Source organism: Pantherophis guttatus, chromosome 14 (assembly GCF_059756535.1).
Source record: "Pantherophis guttatus breed Tessera chromosome 14, ASM5975653v1, whole genome shotgun sequence".
In the NCBI taxonomy this organism is placed as follows: Eukaryota; Metazoa; Chordata; class Lepidosauria; order Squamata; family Colubridae; genus Pantherophis; species Pantherophis guttatus.
In genome coordinates, this window is record NC_142076.1 from 22,128,733 (window position 1) to 22,153,923 (window position 25,191).

Below are 25,191 nucleotides of genomic sequence, written 5' to 3' on the forward strand. Positions count from 1 at the left end.
AGCTTGTTTTCCATTGTGACATACTGGATTTCCTGCAGCAATCAGAAGTTCTTGAGATGTTCCAAAACTGCCATCACTACTTGGATTTGTTCCAATCCTATCCTCTCAATCCATCCACGTAGGAGGGTGAAGATTCGTTCTCCGAGCTTGTGGGTTGGTTTCTGAACGTTTCATTGCCAGGCTGGGTAACATCTTCAGCAGAATTTATGGGATGTCAATGTTCTGTTTATAAGGGCTTCGTGTGGTCAGTAGGACTTGTGATGGGAGCGTCATGTCAGGTGAGGGTCTTGTGATGGGTTTTATAAGCAGAACACTGATGTCCCGTAAATTCTGCTGAAGACGTTACCTGGCCTGATAACGAAACGTTTGGAAACCAACCCACAAGCTTGGAGAACGAATCTCCACCTTCATCCTCCACCCGAGCTACAGATATTCGCCACTATCGCAAACCATCCACATATTTCATAAAACTCAAGGCTTCCATTGGCTTGTGAAGTTTGTTTTCAGGAAAAAAGCAGATTTTAATAATTCTTTTGGTAGGCAGAACATAACTGCTTAGACGTTAGCAGAACGTAAAATAATCTGTGTGCACTTTGCTGTTAAAATCTTCAGCGATCCCTCTGTTCGTGATCCTCTTAGCCCACAAACCAGAGAGGAGCTGGAATTTCCTGAAAAGATTGGCGCGATAACCATTATGAGAACAGGAAGTTCCATGCACGTGAGGAAAATAGGTTAATCGAGAGAAGCTCTTGGCACCCAGCACTTCCTTTCTGGGAGATTCTTTTGCAGTTGGTGGCCACAAAGAATTCAAGAAGAATCCTGTTTCTACGCCGACCTGAAAAATGATCTGGTAGGTTGGTTTTTATGGCCAAGAGAAGAACTGAGGCAGCCTGGGATTCCAACGAAAACATTTTTAATACGGTCAACTTTGGTTGAGTTTATGTGCCCTCCCTCTGCCTCCAGAGTGGCCCTTCTTCGTAGCAGGTCAACTTCTAAAACCAACCGTTCTCCCCTAGAGCTTTGCTTGCAACGTAAGACGTATATTGTATATTCCTCTTTGGAATTATCCCAGCAGTAAATTTAACATCCACATCTGTCTCAGTTACTGCAGTGGGTAGCCTGTTAAACTTTTACTGTTCCCAGGGTTTGGTTTTTTTTTTTTGCCAAAATAGGTTGAGGCGCAATTACTTTGAGGACCTTCAAGCATAGTTGGGCCAGCCAAGCCAGAAAGCAGTGGTGGAGGGCTTCTGCCCCCACCCCTCCGCCCGTAGGCAGTCTCAGGCCTATAGGTAGGGAAGGGAGACTTGGGCATCCCCAGAGCCTTCTTCCAAGGTTGGATGCAGAGTGAAGGGTTCCTTCTGGAACCAGAGGATGTCCCGTTCTCCCTGTGGCCCTTGGGACACACCCGGCAGTCATTCACAGCCCTTACTGGGAGGGCCAATTTCGAGAAGATTAGCGGAGAGAGTTGCAGTCTCGGAGGGTGGAGCAACTTGGGTTTCTCCAGGCTGGGGCTCCCCCTGCTGAGTGAATTCTGACTTTTAACAAGGCTGTTGGGTAGCCCAGAGCTTCACCAGATCAGCTTTTATCGACTGACTCGCTTTTTCAGCTCCCTAAAAAAGTACTCCATTTGATATTTTCCTGCTGCTACGAAACAACAAACAGGCATGAATCAGGGTTTAACAAAACAACAATTGTTTGCATCAATTGTCTTGCATCAAAGACTGTACAGAAATCTGTTTTGTCAGGAAATGAACTAATTTATTTGGAAAACTACAAATTCCTAAACGGAGTTGTATTTTAAACTGAAAATCAAAAGTCCACGGTCCAAGACCTTTACGGGGATAAGAGATTCTTATAAAACCTGTAACTTAATAAAAAAAAATTAAACAAGCGTTTTTGTTTTAAATCCTATTTGACATACTGAAATTAGAAACAATTTGCACAGCTTTCATCTCATTTCTTCTTCTTCCTTATATACCCACAGACATACAGGCTATTCATGCAAACTATGAGAATACCTTGCTAAAATGGGGCAATGTCAATGGAAAGTCTCATTTCTCATCCAACCCCTCCTGATAACACTAATCATGTCTTTCTCTCTCTGTGTGTGTGTGCAAGTGAGTGTGCACACGTGCAGAAACAGTTTCTACTTGTGACAATCATCGAAAGTCAGGGATGCTTTGCTGGCCCACACAGCAAGTGCCCCTAAAAGCAGAGCATTGGCCCACTGCTCGTCTGCAAATGGCTTATCGTAGCCACAGCTGGCCACCAGACACCCCCACTTTGCAAGCCCCTCAGGCACTGTGATTTCTGCACATCTGCACTGGTTTGGTCTGGTCAGGCTTCTCCTGGGTTGGCACAAAAACATTTTTATATGATAACCTTGGTCATCTCCGAGTTGCGTCTTGCAGGACAGCATCAACCCAAAATTGCAAGTCTAGAATTTACGCATCGCGTCTGTCACCGAGGTTAGTGAGGAGCTGGCGAGGGTCGGCGAGCTGACGTCGTATCCCAGCTTCTTCATGTCCTTGGTCACCACGTTGAAGGAAACGGTGACGAAGCCTTGCGAGCGAACTCTGGTCACTGAAAAGGAGCAAACGGAGGCTTAGCAAGGTTTTTACAAAGCAACCCCACTACTAGTGAAATGGATCAGACCCAAGACGCTTCTTGTTTGGGGCTCTGTGGCTAATAGCTGGCATGGAGCACAAATGCATGACCCTCTTCTTAAGGCTTGGAATTCTGCAGCTGAGTTCCAGCCGTCTTCTTCACGACATCCCTTGCTTTCTGCTCTTCCTAAACTACTTGGCGGCTGGCAGCCCCTGACAGAAGTAGGAACAGCCTCAAATACGCCCTGACTTGGCAACATTTGGGCACACATTCTTCTCTCTGGATCCAAAGGCATCTTTGCCCTCCAGAACGCACCAGGCATAAACACAGAGCACCCCCAAGTACCTACCTTCACGGCCTTCGCCCTGGGCTACCACTTTGGGATCAGTGAATTCTGGATACCTGCCCGTCAGCCAGCTGGGAGAAAGGCAAAAGGGAAGGCTGAGTCAAGTCATCCCACCTGGGGCTTATTCAACCAAAGTCCTGAGGACTTCAGGCCAACAAGTGCCTATTCAGCTCCCTCCATCCTGGAATTCCTTCTCCCCGGTATTTATATATATAAATCACCACATTCTCCACCAAAATGAATATTCATTAATCCTCTTTCACTGGCGATTTTCCCTGAAAAAGTGCAAGGGACGGAACTTGAGGGGAGTGAATGATGCAGAAGCCCACCAGCCAACCAACCAACCATTGCTATTTCAGCAGGCAAAAATATCTCATTTTCAAAATAAAACAATTCTTCAAAAAAAAATAATAATTGGACAAAAGATGCAGCCACCTTGTTAACTTTTGCAGTCTGGAGGTTGATTCTGGAACGAACATCGGGAGGATCCTCTGGTGCCTGAAAACAGAATTTAGGCAATCAAAATAGCGGGAGATTTGATCAACAGAAATAATGAACCCCGAATCTAGTCCTTCCCACGCTAAACCCTCTTCCGCCCTCTATGCCAGGCAGGAAAACAAAATCATTAATAAGGTGACTAAACTTGTTTGCTTCCCTGGGTTTCTGGTGCCCCAAAGAATCAAATTCTCTTGGCTAAAGAAGGATGAGGCTACTTTTTTTTTAATAGTATTTATTAAATTTCCAAAAATTAAAATACACAGTACAAAAAGAAACACAATACTCAAAAAAAGACACACACAAAAAAGAAAATATATATACACAAACAAAGACAAACGTATCAAAATGAGGATGAGGCTATTTTCATGCATCAAATTTGTACCGGGCTGGAACAAGTAAGAGAGGTCGGTCAGGGTTGTGATGATCTTACCTGCCAGGTGTAAAAGGGACATGGACAGCTCCGTATCCCCGAACCACATCATTCCCAAAAAGATCAGGGCCATACACACTGATGACGATCTGTGGCCCTACAAGAACAGAAAGGACCTCAATCGCAGGTGAGTTTCACCTGTCCCACCTCTCAGAACAGTCAGTCCCCAGGGCCAGAAGGTGACGGGAAGCCCCATCTCCCTTCCCCAGGTCCTTCCCACTTACAGCCAAAGGGGTTGGTGCTTTTGAAGGTGACATCGATCGGGAAGTTCCAGACCAGGTTCTGCTGGACATTCCGGCTCTTGGACGTGATCTGTGAGATGCCTTCTTCCAGGCCCTACGGGAAAGCCAAGGAGACTAAAGTTGGAACCATCTCGGGGGGCTCCCAGAGCCGGCACAAACAAAGAGGTTGAGCAGGGGATTGGACTAGAAGACTTCCAAGGTTCCTTCCACCTCTAATATTCTATGTTCTACACCGGTGGCCAAGGGGGCTCCTCGCCCCTTTCCTGCCTGGAGTCAGAAGGGAGGTGGACAGCTCCATGCCACAGAAGTTGGAACCCTCATTTTAGCCGGTCCTCCTGCAGCCATGAGTGACAAGCAGGACCCCTCCCCTTGTTTTTTCTTTTAACCCCCGGTGCATTTCTTATTTGCAAGGAGGGGGCTTCAGGCTGCAAAGGGCTCGCTCTCTGGGGTGGGGGTGCAGCCCCTGCAAGCGGAATCCCTTTCCCACAGCTAAACCTCCGGGAGACTCACCGTAGTCGGAGCCCAGTCGGGGCCATACACGAAGCAGTACTTGCAGTAGAGCTCGTCAAATTCTGGAAACTGCAAAGAGGAGAAGAAAATCTGGCCTGAAATCCAACCTTGCACTGTACCTACCAAACCACGCGTGGAAAGGACTCGCTTCTTCCAGCAGCTGAAATAAGGGGAAACTCCCCCTTTCCCAGAAGGGTCTCCTCCCTCTCTGCAAGGGGCTCGTTTCATGGAGGGGGAACGGGGGTGGGCGGGTGTCTCCTTGCAGCCGGAGCTGTCCAGACCTCAGCAGCGCGGAATGGGCACCACCTTCCCCAACTGGGCGCCCGCTGCAGCACCCTTCGATTGCCCCTCCTCCTCCTCCTCCCCAAAGGCAGACCGGGGGAGCTCCGGTGCAAGGTCGCACGAGCAACGCCGCTGCTCCTCTCCTACCCCGCGTGCATCTCCTTGCAGTTGCAGACTGCATCCGCCCCATATAGGCTGCACCGTTGGGCGCCCCCGGTGGGTTTCCCTACGTGCAAAAAGGGGGACCCGAGACTCGGAAACGGGGAGGGGCCGCCTGCTTTTGCAGAACAGTCACTCAAAGTTTTATTCATTCAGTCCTGCTTTTGCAGAACACCGGATTCGAGAGTCCATTCACCCCCCCCCATTGGACTTGGAATGCGCCACCGCATAGGCGGCGCCCGGGCGGGAGATACCAAGTCGCCCTCCGGAGGGGGGGGAAATAAAAGAAACGCGCCGGCTCGCCTCGCCATTCGAGGAGCCGCTGGACAAAGCCGGCCCGCTGACCCACCTGCGCGCTCTCGACCTGCCCGCTGACCATGAGGAGGAAGACGGTGGGGTTGGCGGTCGAAGCGGCCGCCATCGGGCCTCGCGGAGCGGCAGGAAGAGGCCCGTCGCTAAGGGCGCGTCCTCCGCCCTCCCTGGCAACGGCGGACGGCGAGCCTCTGGGGACAATTTTCGCCTTTGCGCGAAAGGGCTCGAATTCTTCGCCAGGCGGTCTACGCTGCTCAGGCGTTTCCCCCGGGATGTGCGCACGCGGGAGCCTTTCCGACAACTTTATCTAGTGACCTCCAAAGCGGTCCGGATTTAGCCCCCCTACATTTGCCCGGACACTTTGGAAGCAAACCTCCCCTCTCTGGGGGTCAACCAGTCAGCTTGAACCAAAGCTGCCTCTTAAAGCAGGGTCTCCAACCGTGGCCACTTTTAACAGAGTTGGAAGGGATTTTATAGGTCATCTAGTCCAACTCTCCGCTCAAGCAGGAGACCCTACACCATTTCTGATAAATGGCAATCCAATCTTTTCTTGAAAGCCTTGCGGACTTCAACTTTAAGCTGGCTGGGGAGTTGGAAGTCGGCAAGTCTTAAAAGTCGCCAAGGTTGGAGACCCCTGCTTTAAAGCATCATTCTAGCAACTGCATTTTATTCGCAGGGGGTAGTATTCTGAGAAAGGTAGCAACGTTGTACGCCTGTTGTAGAAACACCTCCTCTTAAAACAGATGAAGTGACCGGGATTTGCACATTAAACTTGAAAGGCTTTGGAAGAAAAAGGCAACTATAATACCAATAGTAATCAGGAGTTTTGGGCAGCGTACAAAAGAGATTCACTCAGTTTGGAGGTGTTGAATTTATTAAATTTGACACTGCAGCTTTGTCAAAAACCCTTCAACATGCTATGTATAGGTACTATATATTTCCCTGATTCTGAGCTGGCTGTTTGAACCCAAATGGCCAGAAAATACCAAGTCTGAAAACTGGTATTTGTTGGATGAAAAGATGAAATAACGATCAGAAAAAGAGGACTTTCTCTGAGCTTAAAAGCTCTCCTTTTGTTAGCATTTTTTGGTATTTTTATTGCAAGAAGCTTCTCTTAAGCAAGGCTGGGTTTCTGCCACCACTAGATGTCCCTATTCAATTATCTAATTCAATTATTACATGATTGCAATTTCTTTTGATTGTTGTGAACTGCCCAGAGTCGTGGGATGGTGGACAAGTTTAATCCATCATCATCATCATCACCACCATCTCTCTCAAGTGGTTTCCCAGTTGTTTACTTTCTTAATGCACTGGATAACCTCCAGTCCAGTATATGAGATGGGCAGCAATATAAATCTGCTAAACAAGTAATAAATAATTAAACAGCCAGCCAACCCTTGGGAGGGGTCAGCGGGAGCTGTCCTGCAGCCTATTTTTTCAGGGCAGACTGTGTGTGTGTGTGTGTGGGGGGAAGCGCTACTGACTGTGTGTGTTTTGCTCAACTCCAAAACGTCTTGGGATCTGAGGGATATTGAGATCTCTGATTTTGCTGTTATGGCTTTCTTATTTCGTTTTGGTACATGTGTAAACTGTGCTTTGTGGTTTTGTCCCTGCTTTGTTTATGCTTGTCTGTTGGAAAGCCTGTCTAAGGGCAATGCAGGAATTATTCTGGATAAGAAAAAACCTCCTTTGGCCGCCAGTGCTAACCTGCCTTCTCCAGCTTGCTCCCATTGGAGGGTTCTGGCCTGGGTCTCCTGCCACAGAGCCTGAGCAGAGGCAGACCCCAAATCTCGAGTCCTCCTGGCCTCCCTGCTTGATGGGGAGAAGCAGCAGCAGCAGCTGGCAGAACTTCTAATTGCTGCGTCTCTGGCTCTTGATTTTCTGCAGGGCACCAACTCCTTAGTCTTTTCCGCTCTCTCAAGAGCGACTTGCAAAGTTGCTGGGGAAGAACCAGCCTCTTCCTTGATGGCCTCCTGGATGAACTATTCTGGGTCTCTTGCTGGTCTCCCTTGAGTTCCCAGGCTCTGCTCTGTGTCTCATCCTTAATTGGCAGCCTGGGAGACAGTGAACCAAGAGAGTTCCTTGTTACAGGCATTGAAAAAAACCCACCCTTTTGACCGTCACTTCATTAAAATGCCAGTAGATCATCTTTTGAAGCTGCAGCGGCTTTGCTCCACCAAGAACTCACCTGTTGTCTTGCCAGGTGCATGATGGTGTGTGTGTGTGTGTGCATGTGTGTGTGTGAATTCTGCCGAGCCCAATTTGCAAAGCTCCTAGGCTCTTCCTTACCATGTCAGCTTTCTTGGTTTGGTTCACCCAGGCAGGGCTGAAGCAACGGTCATACCGAGAAACATTCTGGCCTCTTTATTCATTTCTCCCAAATTCTGGTCCTGGCCACAGATGTGGAAGCTTCAGAAAGATGAAAGGATTGCATTAAAGCAGCTTTTGGAAATTGGGGCAGGAAGCAGAAACCTGTGTGGCTTTGGGGGCAGCAACATCCAAGATACCTCAATGGGAACAGGTGAAACCCCCCCCACCCCAATGCACCTTTCGGTTGCTCCCAGGACCATCGGTCACAAATGGTCACACCAGATTTTTGCCCTCACTTTTGTTTTGGGTGGATTTTATTCAGGTGAGCCAGTCCTATCGCCTCTCCTAGAGCCCGCTCCCTCCAAATTCAGACCTGGGAATGGAAGTATCTTCCATAGGAAAGGGAACTTGTGAGTTTCATCATGCTCAATTATACCTTGCGGTGGCTGAGGACACCTGGGGGATTATTGGCCAAGTGATACGTGTGTCGTAGCAGCACTGCTAATGACCCCAAAACCTTGAAATCCATTATTCCTGGCTTCATCAAGCAGGCATAAGAGTTTAGGTCTTCAGCACCAGCCAAGGGCTTCTCATCTATTCGTCTTAGTGTTCAGTCCACGATCCAAACAGGATTTTTGGTCTCTTGGAGGGCAGCCCAGTTTATCGAAACAGACCCTTGGCTTCACCATTGGAAGGACGGAGGCATCTGAGCCTGGGCGGAGGGGGGATTCCTGGCCTTGCAACACCCCAATTGCCTTTGTGCAGCAGTGACGTTCTGGTGGCAAACTGGAGTTAACTGTGCTGGAGAACCTCAAACGAACCCTTCCTGGGGATTTAGATCTCTCTGGTTATAATCGGCAATCAAATTTCAGATCCCTCCTACACCCCCTTCGCCTTTGTGACGGCAGAGTGTTTCTTTGCCAAGGCTGAAAACATGATTTCTTCCTATTTCTCTTCTCCCTGTTTGTGCACAATGTTGTCTTGTACAAGAAGCGTAAATCAAAGCTGTCTTTTCTGGAAGAAAGCAAGTATATAAATCCTAATTCTTTAAACAGGGAGGAAAAAAGAGAAGACAAGGAGAGGCGTCTGCATTTCTGTCCCTCTTCGGCACAGCTGGTTCTGAAAGGCGCTTTGAGTACCTGTCCTCCTGTGTTAATAAATGACTCACTCCAGCATCAAAGAAAGTGGTTTGACAGTCGGGTGCTTCTTCTCAGGGACACTCCGTTAACCCTCTCAATCCTGCCAGCCAGGAGGAGCGGCTCTGAAACTCAGCTTGAGAACGGGGCCTCCATTGAGAGGGTCAGCCACTTGGCCCTCTGGCCACATCTGGAGTCTTCCTTGGGTCAGGGTTTACCACCCTTGACCTGAGCAATCAAGAGAAGGATGATCTCTGCTTCTCGGTCAACAGGTTGGTCAAACCACCTCCTGGGAGACTAGTGGGTTCCCTTGGGCAGTTGGTTGGCCAAGTGGTCCTCCGTGATGACAGCCACCAACCTAGCTGGCCTCAAAACAAAGTTGGACTAATTCATGAAAGTCTTGGGGATCAACCACTCTTAGCCATGATGGTGGGAAGATTGTCCTTGAAGGCCACCTGGCAAGAGAGTAGTGGGCTTCCTTGGGCAGTTGGTTGGCCTCCGCAAGAATGAAGTGATGGACAAGATGGGCCAAGAATCTGATCCAGCTTAGATCCTTAGCTTCTTTTATTTCCTTTCTGGAGTTGGTGATTATCGTAAGAGATGGCTGAGGTGCAGATGTATCTTTGCGTGGATTGTAATGATGACTCACTGGTATCCGTCTCACCTGAAATAATGGGTTGCTTAATGCTTAGAGAGGACAAGTCTAATTTTATTGACTTGAAATTCTCTCTCTGCATCTCTCCTTTGCTTAAAGACACTGTCTCCTGCCCCTGAGCAATTGTGGATGCAGTCCTCATTCAGTGAAAAATCATATTTAATCTCTCGTCATTGGAAGATGTTGGAAGTGGCATAAAGGCTAATAATCTTCCTCAATATTTGTACAGGCTCTTGGGGATAAATAATTCAATTGACATTCTCCATTAAATCTGACTTCAGAAAGCTTTTATGCCAGGATACAGTAGATCATAATGGTTCTTATTCTTTAAGCTTTCCTCTTGCAGTTCCTTCCTCTCTTCCTCCCCTCCCTCCTTCCCTCCCTTTTGCAGCTCTTCCTGCAAACCTTCAGAGAACCTAATGGTATCCAATAAGTATGGAACATAGATTATTTGCTGCAGTCAAATAAACCCCTGGTTCCACTGTATTTATACCACTGGCCCAAATAAACACCAAGTTATATTTGGAGATAGCTTCTTTTTTGAGCTGTTGGGCTGTTTTAAAAACAAATCAAGCCACATGACTTCCCTGTTTGTGTGCGTGCATTGGTCTGAATCCTTGGGAAAGGGGTTGGGGTCAGAAGTGATTAGACTGGAGTTTGTTTTCCTTGTCCTCCTTGTGTTTCTCTCAGTGTGGCTTGGACCCCTGAGGATACACGGGCAAAGGAAGACCAACTCTGGGAGGTCATTTCCCACATTAAATCACGGAGAAAAGGCATGTCAGTGGGAAACAGAACAGACATCTGGCAAGGCCTCTCCTGCCTCCCTCCGGGGAATCCATATGTCCTGAGAGGAGAAGGAGGCCTGCTTTGGCCATGCAAGAACCAACACGGCTTCTTGGGATCAGCCCATCCAGCCTTCACGAAGCTAGTTTGGCCAACAAATTGGGCAGGTCCAGGAGAAAGGAGCCGCATTTCATCTGTTGCTTGAACCCGGCTCCACCTGGATGCTTTGAGGAGCTCACCTTGTCCATCACTTTCCAAGACTCCAGAGGGAGAAGCGACCTCAATCCAAGGCTGTAATGCTGGATTCAACAACCACCATTGGGGGTTAGGGGGTGGAGAAGAATCTGGATAGAATCCCAGAGTTTGTGTGGAAATACTGTCAGGGGCCATTCTGAATTGGAGATGACGGGATGCCAGGCTGACCCACTGGGATCCAAGCAAAAGATTGCTTGCCATTTTCACCATTGGCCTTGCATTTGGGTGTCCCTCCCAGAGACTTCCCTTTAAACCCCACCCCACCCCCAGCCCCAGCATTTTAAATCAGCTCCAGAAACAAGTATCGGGGGGGGGGTACCAGCAAGGGACCCTTCCACATTTGCTTTTCCTCCATGCCAGGTGAAAAATTTGATTTTTTTTCTACATGTTTACTTTTTGGGCTGGATGGCAGCGGGGGTGGGGGGTGTTTCCAGAATTCTTCTGTGGTCTACAAACAACAAGCCAACCTCTGGCTGATCGGAGATCTTTAGGGTTTCATTCCCTGAATGCCACAAACAAAATTGAAACTTTTAAATAATTTACTATTTATTTGGTTTTTTTTTTCTTTTCCTGCTGACTTTGGAAATCTCCTTCTTTACTTTTCATTGTGCACTTTTAAAGTTCGGATTATTGCAACATTTCACCTGAATTCCATAGGAAAACAGAGAGGGGGCGGGAAAGGGGGAAAAAATACAACATCGCTTGAGTATATGTAAAATAATAATATTATTATTATTCATCATAAAAAAGGAGAGATTCTTTTACCCATAAGAAGAATTAATAACTTAATTGTTATTGCACTGGCTACAATTCAGTAGTGGTTTTGGTTTTTTTTTTTCCATTTTGTGGAACAAGGAGGACCAGAAGAAAGCTGGCAAGGCATGAAGTGGGCAGCGAAGGAAAACGAAGGGATGGAGGCCAAACTGAAAAGACGACAGTAAAAATGGTGACGCGTCCACATCGAACCTACGAAGACATCACTCCACTGAGGATCAGATGTGAATGCAGACATGAAACAAAACAGATCGAGTCCCCCTCCCATGGGAAGCCTGATCCAGCTGGAACTGGCAGGGTTAGGGTCACTCCAAGGCAGGGGTGTCCATCTTTGACCACTTTAAAACCCTCTGGACTTCCACTCCCAGAATTCCCCATTTCTGAGGAACTCACATTGCCAAGGTTGGACACCTTTGCTTGTAGGGACGGGAAAATGGGCGCAAAGAGCGAATTCACTGGTCTTCAGAACGGACGGTGGTTGGTGCACGGTGGTGTAACTAGGTTGAGTTAGGGGCGCTCAGCGCCTCTGGCCGACATCTCTGGGTCGTCCTGACGGGTGGGTTTTCTGCAAAAATATGCATCTGACGGAGAGCTTCCTTGTGGGCATTTATGGGCGTGTGTGTTGCGATGTGTCTGCCTGTGATGTGTGTGTTTTCCTCATTTTTTTCCCCTTTTAAAAAAATCTCAAATACATGTTTTTCTATTTATAGTAACTGCTGATATACAGAACAATATACAACTCGCTTCTGCCTGGCCACGTGAGCTTCCCGCGACCGCGTTTCGTGCAATAAGAAAAGGTGCCCTTTCGGAAAAAGAAGTTTTTCTGAACCAACCCCGGGTTGCCTTAAAAAAGATAAAAGAAAGGTCTGCGACCCCCCTGGAGGGGTCCGAGGCCACGCTGGGTGAGGGGGAAGGGGAGGAAGAGGGAGGAAAAGGGACATTGGAACAGCTTCTCCTTGTGCTGGGTGGAAAGGAAATCGGGTTCCTTCCAGCTACCCCTCAACCTCTCGGGACGCTTGGAGCTTCTCTGGGACTTTGGTTCCATTTCTACACTAGCCGGACCTTCCCAGCGAGGAGAAGCCAAAGGTTTGGGGGGTAAGCATCAGCCGTGGAGAGGTGGCTTTCCAACCTGTTCTCCTCTTCGAAGCCACATGTGGTGGCAAAGCCCTTAAAGTTCACCAAAGACCACCCCCCCTTGGAAGCTATACCGGCTCGTCCACAACCTCTTCTGTGTTGGTTGGGGTCCCTGGAACCGGTCCGTGCTGCGGGAGGGGACAATTCCTGCCCCCTCGGAGTTCTTCTTGGGTTGTCTCAGAGGGGTTGCCGTGAGTCTCCAAGGGGTCTGTTTGCTGCAGCTCCGGACCCTCCGGTGAGGAATCCACAGAGGGGCCCACAGTTTGGCGGCGTTCGCAGGCTTCACCCATGGAACCGGGGTCTGTCGGCTCGTAGGAGAAGCTCGGGATGGTTAAATGCTCCCCTCGGCAGGCTGGGGGTGCCCAGCGGTCTGCCTTGCAGGCCAGTTCTCCAGGCTGACTCTCGGCCAGCTCCAAGGAGTCCCTGTAGGCCGTGGATTCGCAGGAGGGCGTTCTCCGTCTCAGCAGGCTGTTCTCAGAGGCTTTGTTGCGTGTCGTGGCGGCGCTGCTTTCTTCCTCCATGGGAGGGTCGATAGAGATGCAGGGAGGGCTCATTTTCTTCTTCCTCCGGATGCCGTGCAGATACTCGGACTCCGACTGGATCTGGAGAGGCAGCCTCCTTCTTTCAGAGGCATCTGCGAAGCCGCGATCCCCGTTGCCGACCGAAGGGCAGATCTCAATGGAGTGCCGTCGCTGGTCATCCGCCCACGTCGGCTTGGCCAGGAACCCCCGGGTGTCCACGCTGTAGAACTTCTTCAGGTCCTTCTCCTTGCCCTTCCCCATGGTCAAGCTGGTTGTGCTGCAGTTCCTGAAGGGGACAGGAGATGGCGCCGGGGAGGCGAAAGGGGAGTCCGAGCAGTCCCGGCTCTCCAGCTGCGCCCCCCAGCCCCTGGCGGAGCTGTTGATGTGGCTGACCTCTTCATCCGCCAAGTCGGAGGACTCGAAGAGGGAGCTGTCCAGGATGCTGCTTTGGGTGGACCTCCTGTTTGAGATGTTGTGCTGGCTGAAGGTGTCCCTGGGGGTGTGGATGCTTGAAGGGCAGGAAGGGGAGGGCTGGGGAAGGGGAGGACTGCCTGGGAGGGATGTGGGGGCTGGGGGAGGCTGAGGGGCCCCCAAAATACTGTGAGACAACTTTTTCAGGGGTGGGTTTTCACACATCTCTGCCTGGGCGCACTGCTTTGACTCCACTGCTGAGCTATCCGAGGACTCCTTCTGGACGGCTTCCTAAAAAACAAAGAGATAAAAAAGAAAAATAAGCATTTCCAACACAAGGAGGCCCCACGTATCCAAGAAGGGTTCCATGTTTTGAGACGGTTGGGGTCCTGTCTTCTCTGGGGGCTCCTCCCTGAAGCGTTGAGTTAGCATGGAAATCTAGGGGAAAGCAGATGGGTCAAAGTGGAGCTGGGCCTTCCCCAGGAAATGCCCCTTCCATGGAAGTGGCTTCTTTGAACCCACCTGTGGATGCCTGCAAAGCAGTCGGCCCAACCCTCTGCCCTGTGAGCACGCCAGCTTCTACCTGCACAGGCTGAGAGTATCGTGGTGGCACTGCCTCTTGTGACGTGGAAGAACCAGAGGCTGAGGGGCCCGATCCAGCAGTTGGCTGCCTCGGGAGTCAGAGAGTCGTCTACAGTTGAGGGTCTGCTGACTCAGCAGGAGCAATATGGGAATGAATGACTCTCTCTCTCTCTCTCTCTCATTTAATCTCTGTCCTGAACTCTGGACTTCCTCCTGCATTGTCTCTGCTCTACAGCCCCTGACTCCACTTAATCTCAATCAGAATAGAGCTGGAAGGGACCTTGGAGGTCTTCTAGTCCAGCCCCCTGCTCAAGCAGGAGACCCTGTACCGCTCCAGACCAGTGGCTGTCCAGTCTCTTCTTCAAAGCCTCCAGTGATGGAGCCCCCACAACTTCTGAAGAGAAGCTGTTGTCTCTGTGCTTCCTGGCCCTGAAGACATTTCCCGTCCCTCTCCATGGGCTATCAAGCACCTTTCTGCCTCCCCCCCCCAACACGAGAAGGCATCTAGAGACCGGGAAGCTGACCTGTCTGCACAGCAGTCTGCTGGGGGTGCGAGGGGCAGGGCGAGGGGGTAGAAGCTTCCACGGAGCTCCCATGTTGTGGCTGGGAGGGGGTGTTGTTGGGCGGAAGGCCGACTGTGGGATCCTCAATGATGAAGTGACCACCGGCTGAGAATGGATGGATGTGACAGATCCTGGAAGAAGAAGGAAGGAAATTATTCCTCAGAAATTCTTCTCTTCCTTTCATTCAAAGCTGAACAAATGTCGGAAGGAAGCAACTGTTTCCTCTGGGGACCTTCTGGGGGCCTTCCACCATCTCCAGATTGGAGGTCTTCATCTTGGCAGAGAGAATGTTTGCATTTTGGTGGAAAACATCAAGCAGTTCTTAGCATCTCCATAAGGTGCCTGCTCAAAACAAGGTTATCCTCTTTTATGCCATGCTACAGCTCTAGAATTCTTGCTTTGGAAGTTGTTTTACACACTACAACCTACATTGGTTGGTAGGAAACTAAGCAGGCCCAGATCCTCCTGACGCCTTACCTCGAGGTGACTTGTAGGAGAAGGCTTCTAGCTCCCCTTCATGGAGTGGGAAGGGAGGCTTGGCGGGCATCACAGGACGAAACATGTAGCTGTCATTGGGCAGCGAATGCATCCTTGCCACCGAGATCTTGCGAAGAGTCAGAAGGTTCTGGGGGTCCCTAAGACCACCTCCAGCAGCAGCAGAAGCTCCCTGCAAGGCAGCAAAAAAGGAGGCTGAGATTTCGGGGAAATTGGGAACCTGTCATTCTTGGCAGCTTTGAGATACGTGCATGGCAGGATGGTCAGCAAACTGCTTTTCTGGATGAATGGAAGTGCAGAAAGGTTCTTTAGCTTGACAGGTGTCCGAGGAGGAGGGATGGGGGAAGATCACATAGACATGACCCCAAAGAGGCTCAGCCCCCTTCTTTTCCATGCCTGGGGAGGTACGTTCCTTCAGACTCCTTCTCTAGCTTTTTACCATGACTTGATGCTTCACCAGCAGGGGTGAACCCCCCTTAGAAGGGGTCTGTCTCCCATCCATGGTCCTTTCTGGTGTGTTGATCCCTCTGGACATCTCCAGCTCGATTTCGGCATCCATCTCAGCATCTTCCTTCGCCTCCTTGTTGCTTTCCTCCAAGTGCTTCATTAGGACGGCCACTACCACATTGACCAGGACGAACTGGGCGATGAGGACGAAGGTGACGAAGTAAACAGGGGAGATGACAGGCAGATAGGTGAGACAGTGCTTGTCATCCCGGTGGCATTCCCGGAGAGTGTCCTGGAAGGGGGACATAAGAGCAAGGTTACTTCAGGTGGACGGGTCAACCGAGAAGAAATCTTAATGTCCTCCTAAGTTTTCTCCCAGAGATTCAGCATCTAGAGGTGAGCAAACATGTAGTTTCACTGAGCAATAATGGAGCTAAAGACCCATCTGCCCAGCGATGGCCAACTAGCAGTCTTTGGGAGCTAATATGGGTGAAATGGATGTAAAAGTTTTCCCCAAACTCATACTAACTTCAGTGGCATCTCTATGCACTTATGGCCATCATGGTGAATGTCCAGTGAAAGACTTCTTCTCCTCTATGGATTTTCTAATTCCTTTTTCAAGGCATGCAGACTGGTGGCTCTGATTAAATGGAGACCAGGACTTCCACAGATTAATTCTACCTTGTGTAAAGCCTTACTTTTCCTCAGAATTGGGCATCTATTTGGGGTACATTTTCTCTATTTTGGTCTCGACTTTTATTCTTAGCAAATAATACGCAAAGCTGGTGAAGCAGGGTGGCCTTGAGTCTTCTATACCTCAATTGTTGGAGATGAATGTCATAGTCAAGCCAAACTACATCTCAGAGTAAAGTCGACTCAAAGTACAGCCATGGTCAGAAAGCTCTGCTGGGAAAGTGATGTGGAGGTCTTACCTTCATGATCCCATTCCAGTTGTCCCCAGTTGATACCCTAAAGAGGGTGAGGAAGGCCATTCCAAAGTTGTTGAAGGTAGCATGCCGACTTAGGCCTTCGCAAGGGTTTTCCTCGGTGCAGTCTACAAAAGAGCAAGGATGAGTCCACGCTTAGCTACAAGCTTGGAGAAAGTTAAATGATGGCTTGGAGGTAGCTGGGGATTCCATCATCTGACTCCCAACATTCTCTTTTCTGAATAAAACCCCTTCTCCTCTCTCTTCATTTGCTCCCCTGGAACTCATGCTGACCCTCCCCTGGTTCTCTGGAGGTACCCACCAGATTCTGGCATTCCCTTGGCCTGGTTGCCTGGTCGCTGGTGGGAACTTAGTTGAGCTGGACAAGGGCGAGGTTGGGGTTCTCTCACCTTATGCAAGCCATAGGAACACCTGGCTCTCAGCAGAGATAGCATGTTCTCCAGAAAGTCTGGTTGGCGTATTAAGAGGGTCACCAAGCAACAGAAAAAGGAGAAGATGACTCACCTAACTTCCCAAATAATTCTACCCCCAGGGCAGCGTAGATGAAAAAAAGGAGCATAAATAGCAGGCCGAGGTTCCCCACCTAGAAAAGGAGATGGTCGAAAAGTTAGAAGTAAGCTGATATCACAGAAGGATTTTTATCTTGCTTAGGTGGGATTTCCTGCCTTAACAAGAATCAGCAGAGCTTTCTCCAACCTGGGGTCCCCTGGGCAGCTCTAGGGAGGATGGGCAATGACTCATGCAAACACAACTGGGGGAACGGAGGTGTCCTTCCTTGCATCTTACATCCACCTGAGTCTGTTGGAGAAGAAGCCAGATCTTCACTAAGTGAAAGGTAGGAGCTCAAACTACACCTGTATGGTGACTAACCAGCTTGCATGTCTTCCCAAAGCTTGCAAAGGTCTGTAGTATTAGAAGGATGTGCCCTGTCTCTTTGGGCCGCCTTCAACAGAACCTAAGACTGAGCGTGAAGGACATCCTTGGTTGACCATGACTGGTGAAGCTGGGCTGGATCTACAGAGAAGAAACTTTGCCCCTTGGCTGTTTTCTGAGGGTTGGACATTGGCATGGATCTGTTCTGGTGGGCGTCTCCAGCCCCAGAGGGAATTCCCAGAGCTTAGACTGGCAAAGAGAGCCCTGGAGAAGTGGGAGTCAAGTCTTAGGGGCAGATTGGGGGGAATCCTATCAGTGAGGTCCTTCCTAATGCAGCATTCCCTGTGTGATGCAAAGTGAGACACACCCCACCCTCACCCCCAGGCACCTCTTCCCCTGACCTTGTGAAAGATCCTGGATGCCAAGAGAAAAGAGCCAGCTAACAGAAGAACAGAGTTGGAAGGGACCTTGTAGGTCATCTAGTCCAACCCCCTGCCCAAGCAGGAAACCCTACGCCATTTCTGACAGAGGGCAGTCCAGTTCCTTCTCGAAAGCTTCCAGTGGTGAAGCTCCCACAACTTCTGTATTCACAACCCCTTTCTCCTTGTTGAGGGGTCCCTGGTGCTCTCTGAGCTCGCTGGTTTTCCCGCAGACATTTCATGACCCAAATTAGGTAACATCATCAGCACTGAGGATGTTACCCAGTTGGGTCATGAAACCTCTGCAAGAAAACCAGTGAGCTCAGAGAGCACCAGGGACCCCTCATGTCAACCCTGAGCTACAAATCTCCTCCTGTTCTGGTTCTCCTTCCCCTTCTTGCTTGATAGTCCGAAGCCACAGGCAAGAGGACTTCATCCCATCATCAATAATTATCGGCTCTTCCACAGTGCTCCAGACAAGGGCCTGGAAGCAGACGTGGCCGTTCTCCTGCTGGGAGCCTTCAGCTACTTGAGAGGAGAACAGCTTGACAATGTCGAGGCTTAACAAAGGCGTAAGGCACTTCAGGAAAGAGCGGGGTCCTTAAGAGAGAGAGAGACGGTGGTGGCTAAATTACAGTGAAGCCCAGTTGCTTTTAGGGGACATAAAAAGAGAGGCTAAGTGTCTTCTCCAAGCTTCAGGTTAAGGGTGGGTGAGCCCACCTGGCACATTTCAAGGACCCAGGAGCCCTTGGAGAACTGCCCGCCCAGAGTCCCCCAGATCTGCCACCTGCCAGGTTTAGGGGAGAGAAGCTCATGCAGCCTTGCCTACCCACCCACCCACCCACCCCTGGTTCCAGGGTTGTAACAGGCGAGTAAAGGGGGAGATGCTGCTCTCCACTTGGATTTTAAGCAGCCCCGAAAACGCTTGCAATCAATTTACGCAGCAGCCTTGCAGCTGAAGTTACAGGACTGTAGAAATGCTGATTTTCCCAGGCTAGCGCCTGAGCGGTTCACCCTTGGGAAAAACCCATTTCCTGGGAGGTCCTCAGCTGCTCTCCCCCAGCACAGGGCTATGGGGCAGGCCGGATGTGCGGAGAGCCCTCGTCCGAAAAAGGGAAGAGCAGTGATGAGTGGGGTGAGCAGTGGCTGTGATGGGATCAGAGAGGGCAGCGTTTCAGCTGTCGGAGGCATTGGATTTTTATTTTTATTTTTAGGGGGGAGGGGTGGGGGAGGAGAGGATCTATCAGCATTTTTTCCCACCCTTGTCCCACATACGCTCCACTATCTCTCAAACACGTGGGCAGCCTGCAAATGTATTCCAGAGGGAGGGCAGAGTTTCTCTGGTCTGTTTTTGTCCCCAGATGCTCCTTCCCCTCTCATCCTCAATTTGATTGCTTGAGCTTTTGGTGCAGGCTTAGTCTGAGCCCCATTTCCCCCAGAAGGCTTTTAGGGGGATGCAAAAGTCAGGGCCTCTTCCTGACCCCTCCGTGGCAGGTGTGTGTGTGTGTGTGTGTGTGTGTGTGTGTGTGTGTGTGTGTGTGTGAGATGCCTTGCCTGGCTGAGACTGGCTAATCCCCATCGGAGAGCATCTTCCGAAAAGCATCTCGCTGGTTGTGGGCTTTGCCTCCTTCCCCTCTGCAGGGGTTCAGAGCATTAGGAAGATTTTCGCAGGATGGTTCTCCTCTGCTCCAGAGGCATGGGCAGAGTGCAAAGGGGACCCGGCATTTCATGCCACGAGAATATCTATTCCGTGGCATCCCAGAGACAGAACTGAGGGGCGACCCTGGCTTGTCTTTTGTTGGTGTGAGTGCAAAAAAGGGAAGCCAGCTTTGAAAAAGCTTTAGGACTTGTGGACTCAAAGCCATGGAGTCCTTATCTCAAGTGCTGAGTTAAAGAAAGAAAAAGAAACAAGAGGACAACATTTTGAGCTGCTGGAAGTAGAGTCCTCAGTGCAATTGGGAAATAATGTGTCGAGCTATCCCTCTGGGCATGTCATTTTTTCCCCTCTTGGGGCGAGACAAAATTGAACATTTTGGGAAAGCTGGAGGCATGGGAGTTGAAAATATATCAGGAGGAGGAAGAGGAGGAGGGCGGGATCTGATGTTTAGAAGAGAAAGGAAAATTAACACCTGCACAGCTCCAGGGTTTACCTGTGGGAGGGCTTGAACCACCGTGTCCAGCAAGGCCCGCATCCCTGTGGCCATTTTCAGCAGCTTCAGCACTGGAAAGCAAAGGAAAGTGGAGTCTGGGAACAATGGAACCTCCCCGTTCAGACGTAGCCTACCTTCCAATGGCAGACACTTCTGGGATACTCAGAGAAGCCCCTCACCTCTAGCAATTCTGAGCACTCTCATGATGCGGATAATGGTGGGGTTGATGGGGAGTGCGGCATTCATTTCAATCTCCTCGAGAGTGATCCCCATGATGGACAGCAGGACGATGGCCAGATCCAGCTGGTTCCACCTAAAGGGAGGTAGGAGCAGGGGTGGGGCAAGGCACAGGGGCTGAGCTAACTCAACAGCCTGCAGTGTGGTGATACCACCACCACCACCCCTTCCCCAAATGACATCACCACCATCCCATCTCCAACCTGTCCTTGAAGAACCTCCGGAAGCCAAAGGCCACCAGTTTCAAGATGGCTTCGACCACAAAGACGAAGGTGAACAAGTAGTTACAATATTTCAGGGCCTCTTCTAGAGACTGCAAGGAAACACAGGAGGGGTGGGTGGGTTGCTTGTTAGGGTCCATTGGTGACCGTGCAAAAGGAATTGAGGTATGGGATCTCCCATAGCAGTTAACCAATGTAAGCATGTCAGGGGACCTCTAGACAAAGAATCAGCTGCCCTGCCCTTCACTGTGGAAGCTCCACCAGGATCCATCCATGACTTTCCTTCCTGCCTGCCTTCTGAAGAAGCTGCAAGCATTCAGCCCTTGGCTGCCGGACCCCCGGGATTGAGTGGCCCCTCCTGGCTTGCCCCTGAACTGCCAGTCCTTTGGGGTCCACCAAAGCTACGGGAGTGTCAAGAGAAGCTGCCTTTACCTTGGGTTGATCGAAGTGCTCCATGGACATCGTGATGACATTGACACCAATGATAAAAGTGATGAAAAGGTCCAGATAATGGCTGGTGCAGAGCGAATGGATGTATTTCCGGGTAGGTGAATAATCGGCGTAGTACGGGCGTCGTTGAGCTTCTGCAGGAAAAAAACCAACAAGGACCAATCAGCTTCCAGCAACCTCCTCGGCCTTTTCCAACACAAGCCATGCTGGCGCGCAAAACCATGCGAGTTCTGTCCAAGGGGCATGCAGTCCATGGCTCTGTGGATTGTAGGTTTTGTAGTCAAGGCCACCCAAAGGCCGTGATGCTTTTCCTCTACCCACTGAGACACAGAGATGGACTCAGTTATGCTGCAGAGTTCTTGGACGTGAGGTGAAGGTTTGCAAGCTCAGGAAACCTTTGTCTTAAAAGGCTGGGATCCTGCCTTTCCCAAAACTACGATTTGGGTGGAATTATTGGGGCATCTTATGGAAGCAAAGCCTGGGGGGCTTCTTTAAGACAAGAGAGGGAGCAGAGAAATGGTAGATTACAGCAAGCCAGCAACTGAGGAATCCTGTTCTCTTTCAAATGTGAGGACCACACAGTTTTCCCCAAGCTGGTGCTCTTCAGGGACATTGGGGTTCAGTGCCCATAATTCCTAGCCAACGAGGATTATGGGGGATGAAATCTAATGCATCTCAAGGCACCAGACAAGGAAACCTGGTACAAGAATGGAAAAGTAGAAATCTCACACTGGAGGCTTCATTAAGATCAGAGGTGTCCAACCTTAGCAACTTTAAGACTTGTGGACTTCAACTCCCAGAATTCCCCAACAGGCCAGGGGAATTCTGGGAGTTAAAGTCTACAAGTCTTGAAGTTGCCAAGTTGGGACACCCATGATCTAGATGATTTGTTGGTCTTAGCATTGTGGTGTTGTTTAGGACTTTTTCCACCCCTTTTAGAAATCCTCACAAAAATTCGGAATTCTGCCTGTTATTCTCAGCCCAAGTGAGTACGGTCTTCCCCATTTGATTCTGGGAGATGCAGGCAGCTGGTTGTTAGAAGAAGAAAAAGAAAGAAAAAGTCTGGGTGAGCTGGAGTTAAGTCCTTCAGGGGCCCACCTAGTCATTTGCAATCCTCTGCTTCCTGCCCTCGACCCTTTTAATGCTTCCCAGCCGACTGTTACATCGCCAAGCATTTTGCTGATGCAAGACCCCGGCCGATCGGAATCTGCAAGCGGAACTAATCACATCAAAAGGAACCCGACTGACTGGTAACCCTTCAGCTATTAATCCCTCCCTTCCCTCCATGGCTAAAAAGGACATTTAAGTGTGTGTGTGTGTGTGTGTATTTTCCAGGCTAGCAGTCTGAAAGCCTCGCAAAGCAAACGGGGGTTTCTCTTTCCTGCCTGGCTGCCTTTGAGCTCTCAGGATAATTGGCAAGAGGCCGCCAATCAGCTCCTGAAGCCACACACGGCGGGCAGCATGCAACGAGTGGGGCTAATCCTAGCAATGGGGCATCTTGAAGCAAGGGGTGGATTTTGATCTTTGGGAGAAAAGGAAACGGGGGTTGGTGGGTGAGGGTCTGAGGAAGAGGCACCACTGCTGTGAGAGCTCTGTTTGAGCACCATGGAAAGATGGAAAGAAGACCAAACAGTGAAGGGCTGCTCCCCAGGAAAGGAGAACCGACTAAGAATATACTGGGTTTCCCAAAGGTGCTTTTTCGAAAGACAACTAAACCTTGTTTTTCCTTGAAGACGTTTTGCTTCTCATCCAAGAAGCTTCTTCAGTTCTGACTATAAATCCTTCCGTGCTCCACCATTCAGTCAGAACTGAAGAAGCTTCTTGGATGAGAAGCGAAACGTCTTCTAGGAAAAACAAAGTCCTGTTGCCTTTTGAAAAAGCACCTTTTGGACAACCATGACCTGGAGGGCTGAGAATCTTCAAAGACAACATACTGGGTTGGTTTTTGTGATCCGAGCAGCTCACTGGCTCACAGTGAAGATTTTCTAGGTTTGGGAAGCCCTAGACTTCTCTCCTGGAGATCTTGGGTAGTACAAAGGATTCTGAACTCAGTCAGCATCACTAACCAGATCAGAACTCCAATGTATGTGGAACTCAGTTGGAAGCTTGGATATCAAGCTCTGGTGCCGTATCTCTTGGTCTCCACCAAAGCCTTGGAGCAAGAGCATCAGAGGAAACTCCATGCTCAGAAGATATTTTTAAGGTGGCAGTAACCATCTGCCTGAGCATTGTCTCAGGTAACCCAGAAGAGCTAATGCCTGGTCCATCAGTCCCTATGAACCATCTCTCTTTGACCTTGGAAATTCTATCTGGTCCCTCACCTTGTGGGAAAGAGAGGTTCATGGGGAGCTCTCCATGGTGCTGCATCTAATGGTCTATCTGTCCCATTTTGCCCTTTAGGGGCAAATGTCCTACTTGTTTTCATCCCATCCTTGCTTCTTTCTCTTCTGATCCTTTGCTGTTGGTTGACCCCATTAGCTTCTAACTCATTCAGGCCAACAACTACCCATTCACTTCCTGTCTTTGAAATACTGGACTGTGGTTCTTGCTGAGTGTTAGGGGTCTGTTGGGGCTTACTCTTATCTTGTAGGTGCTGTGATGATGTCCTAAAGTATACCTAATGTTTCTGAGAGGAACAATTCTAATGACCACATTGGCTAATCCCTGATCTCCTTAAGGAAAGCCTTGATGAATTCTCAACATGTTCCTCCAGGGTTCTCCAGAAAAGAGTCTGAAGGCCAACTTCCCCTGATGTGATGCCCTGCAGATCTCTAGAACTACAAGAGTTCTAGATGGTGATTAGGGGAATTATAGCCCAGGATATTTAATAGCTTCCAGTTTCAGGTGAATGTGTTGCTTCAATAGAGATACATGACAAAGTAGTGGTCTCCTTCTGACAAAGAGGTAGAACACATAGACATGACACACAAGCTGAAGAAAAAGGACACCAGGGATCTTGGTTGATCTCCCAAGTAGGTCAGAGGCAAGCAGAAGCTCTGGAGAGATCCCCAGCATGTGAGGAACATGCAGTTCCGGCTTGGGAACATGTTACATTGAAAGTACACTGACGACATAGGAAAAAGCATGACATCCACGCCACACCACGTTCCACCATGCATGCAATGTCCATTAGAAGAGATGCCAACTCATGCACTGCAGAAGGAGAATACAGAAGGTGCCGGGGAAGACATAAGCTATTTGGCGAACATAACTGCCCTCTTGATTACGGGGTCGTAGAACCAATGCACAGTCCCATTGAAGCCAATGCTTACACTGTTGCACAGACAAATAGGGGACAAACTGAGCCTATGTATTATTCTAAATAGTCTTCTGTTCCCCTTTGCTTGGTTTTATGAAGCTTAAGGCTGGGTCAAAAGCTCATGGGGATCCTGGCAGAAACCTGGGGTCAAGATTCCATCTGGGAATCAGATCCTTCTCTTTGGGCATAGAATGTGTCCCTGTGATCAGAAGCTCCCAGGTCTTCTACTCATCACCATTGGATGGTGGAAAATATGGACACATGTCTTGTGCAACATATCCCCAAATTACGTCATATGTTCTGGGTGCTATCCCTTGTTAGCAGGTAGAATCGGATCTTCTCTGACCTTCTTCCATGGTCCAATCTACTTTCCTACCTGCTTGGCTTTCAAAAGCCGATGACATGTGTGGACTTTGGCCAGAAAGACACAGGTTGTAGCTCCTACCCAATCACAGAGGCCACCGGAGGGCTTTGGACCCATCGATCTCTAGTCCTGCCCACCCCCAAATCTGTAATTATGTCATTTGGTCCAATCCCTGCCCTACAAGGCCATGCTGTAGGATTGCATTCCCATCATCCCTGGAATTCTTTATCTACCACAGGGGCCTCCAAACTTGGCAACTTTAAGACTTGTGGACTTCAACATAGATGGCTGAGGAATTCTGGGAGTTGAAGTCCATAAGCCTTAAAGTTGCCAAGTGTGGAGACCCCTGCTCTAACACTCCAGCTTCCTCCTCTAATCTGCCCCTTGGCCTGTTGCCGTCGCTGGCAAGGAACACCCTTGTCCCTACCTGTGGTTGCTCACAGACATACCCCACCAAGACACACAGAAGCTACAGAGTCTCAGCCACACATCAGATCTTTCTGAGCCTGCCCATTTTCTTTTTGAACATATATGCACCCTAATCCCTTGAATGAAAGCAGAACCCAAGAACTGAGCCCTTCTTCCAGGAGGGCTCTTGGCCTGTCTCAGTTAATAGAGTCTTGGTTGCTTCCTGGCTTCTTTCCCAGTCCTTCTTGGAACCTCAGAAGGTAAGTCCTGGGACTTCTGGCATGCCAAGAGGGTTTTCGGTTGAGCTACGGACGCTTCCCATCTCAAGATCTTTTCTCAATTACTCTGGTTCCACCCAGTTTCTCCTGAATGTCTGAGCTGCTTCTTCTACAACTAACCATCTCCTGGTCT

The 25,191-nt window shown here is 49.6% G+C and overlaps 2 protein-coding genes across 4 annotated transcripts in view; both read right to left on the reverse strand.

The window, feature by feature from the left end:
* Window positions 1-1,736: 1,736 nt before the first annotated feature.
* On the reverse strand, window positions 1,737-5,576 carry B9D1 (B9 domain containing 1). Its single transcript, XM_034441496.3, has 7 exons — window positions 5,424-5,576; window positions 4,634-4,702; window positions 4,106-4,217; window positions 3,882-3,978; window positions 3,389-3,451; window positions 2,957-3,024; window positions 1,737-2,583 (listed from the first exon to the last, which is right to left on the reverse strand). Exons 1-7 carry the CDS (start codon window positions 5,493-5,495, stop codon window positions 2,438-2,440), a joined length of 627 nt encoding a protein of 208 aa, XP_034297387.1. The 5' UTR covers window positions 5,496-5,576; the 3' UTR covers window positions 1,737-2,437.
* A 5,477-nt stretch (window positions 5,577-11,053) lies between these two features.
* CACNA1H (calcium voltage-gated channel subunit alpha1 H) overlaps window positions 11,054-25,191 on the reverse strand; it is a 132,712-nt gene continuing 118,574 nt past the window's right edge. For all 3 annotated transcript variants that reach the window (XM_087878497.1, XM_060684033.2, XM_060684032.2), the window contains exons 26-35: window positions 20,732-20,883; window positions 20,282-20,391; window positions 20,021-20,154; window positions 19,842-19,912; window positions 16,904-16,982; window positions 16,385-16,506; window positions 15,445-15,744; window positions 14,988-15,177; window positions 14,472-14,641; window positions 11,054-13,656 (exon numbers count right to left, since the gene is read on the reverse strand). In XM_087878497.1, coding sequence (XP_087734623.1) covers window positions 12,502-13,656; window positions 14,472-14,641; window positions 14,988-15,177; window positions 15,445-15,744; window positions 16,385-16,506; window positions 16,904-16,982; window positions 19,842-19,912; window positions 20,021-20,154; window positions 20,282-20,391; window positions 20,732-20,883 — 2,483 coding nt within the window. In that variant the 3' untranslated portion in view covers window positions 11,054-12,501. The remainder of the gene's footprint in view (window positions 13,657-14,471; window positions 14,642-14,987; window positions 15,178-15,444; window positions 15,745-16,384; window positions 16,507-16,903; window positions 16,983-19,841; window positions 19,913-20,020; window positions 20,155-20,281; window positions 20,392-20,731; window positions 20,884-25,191) is intronic.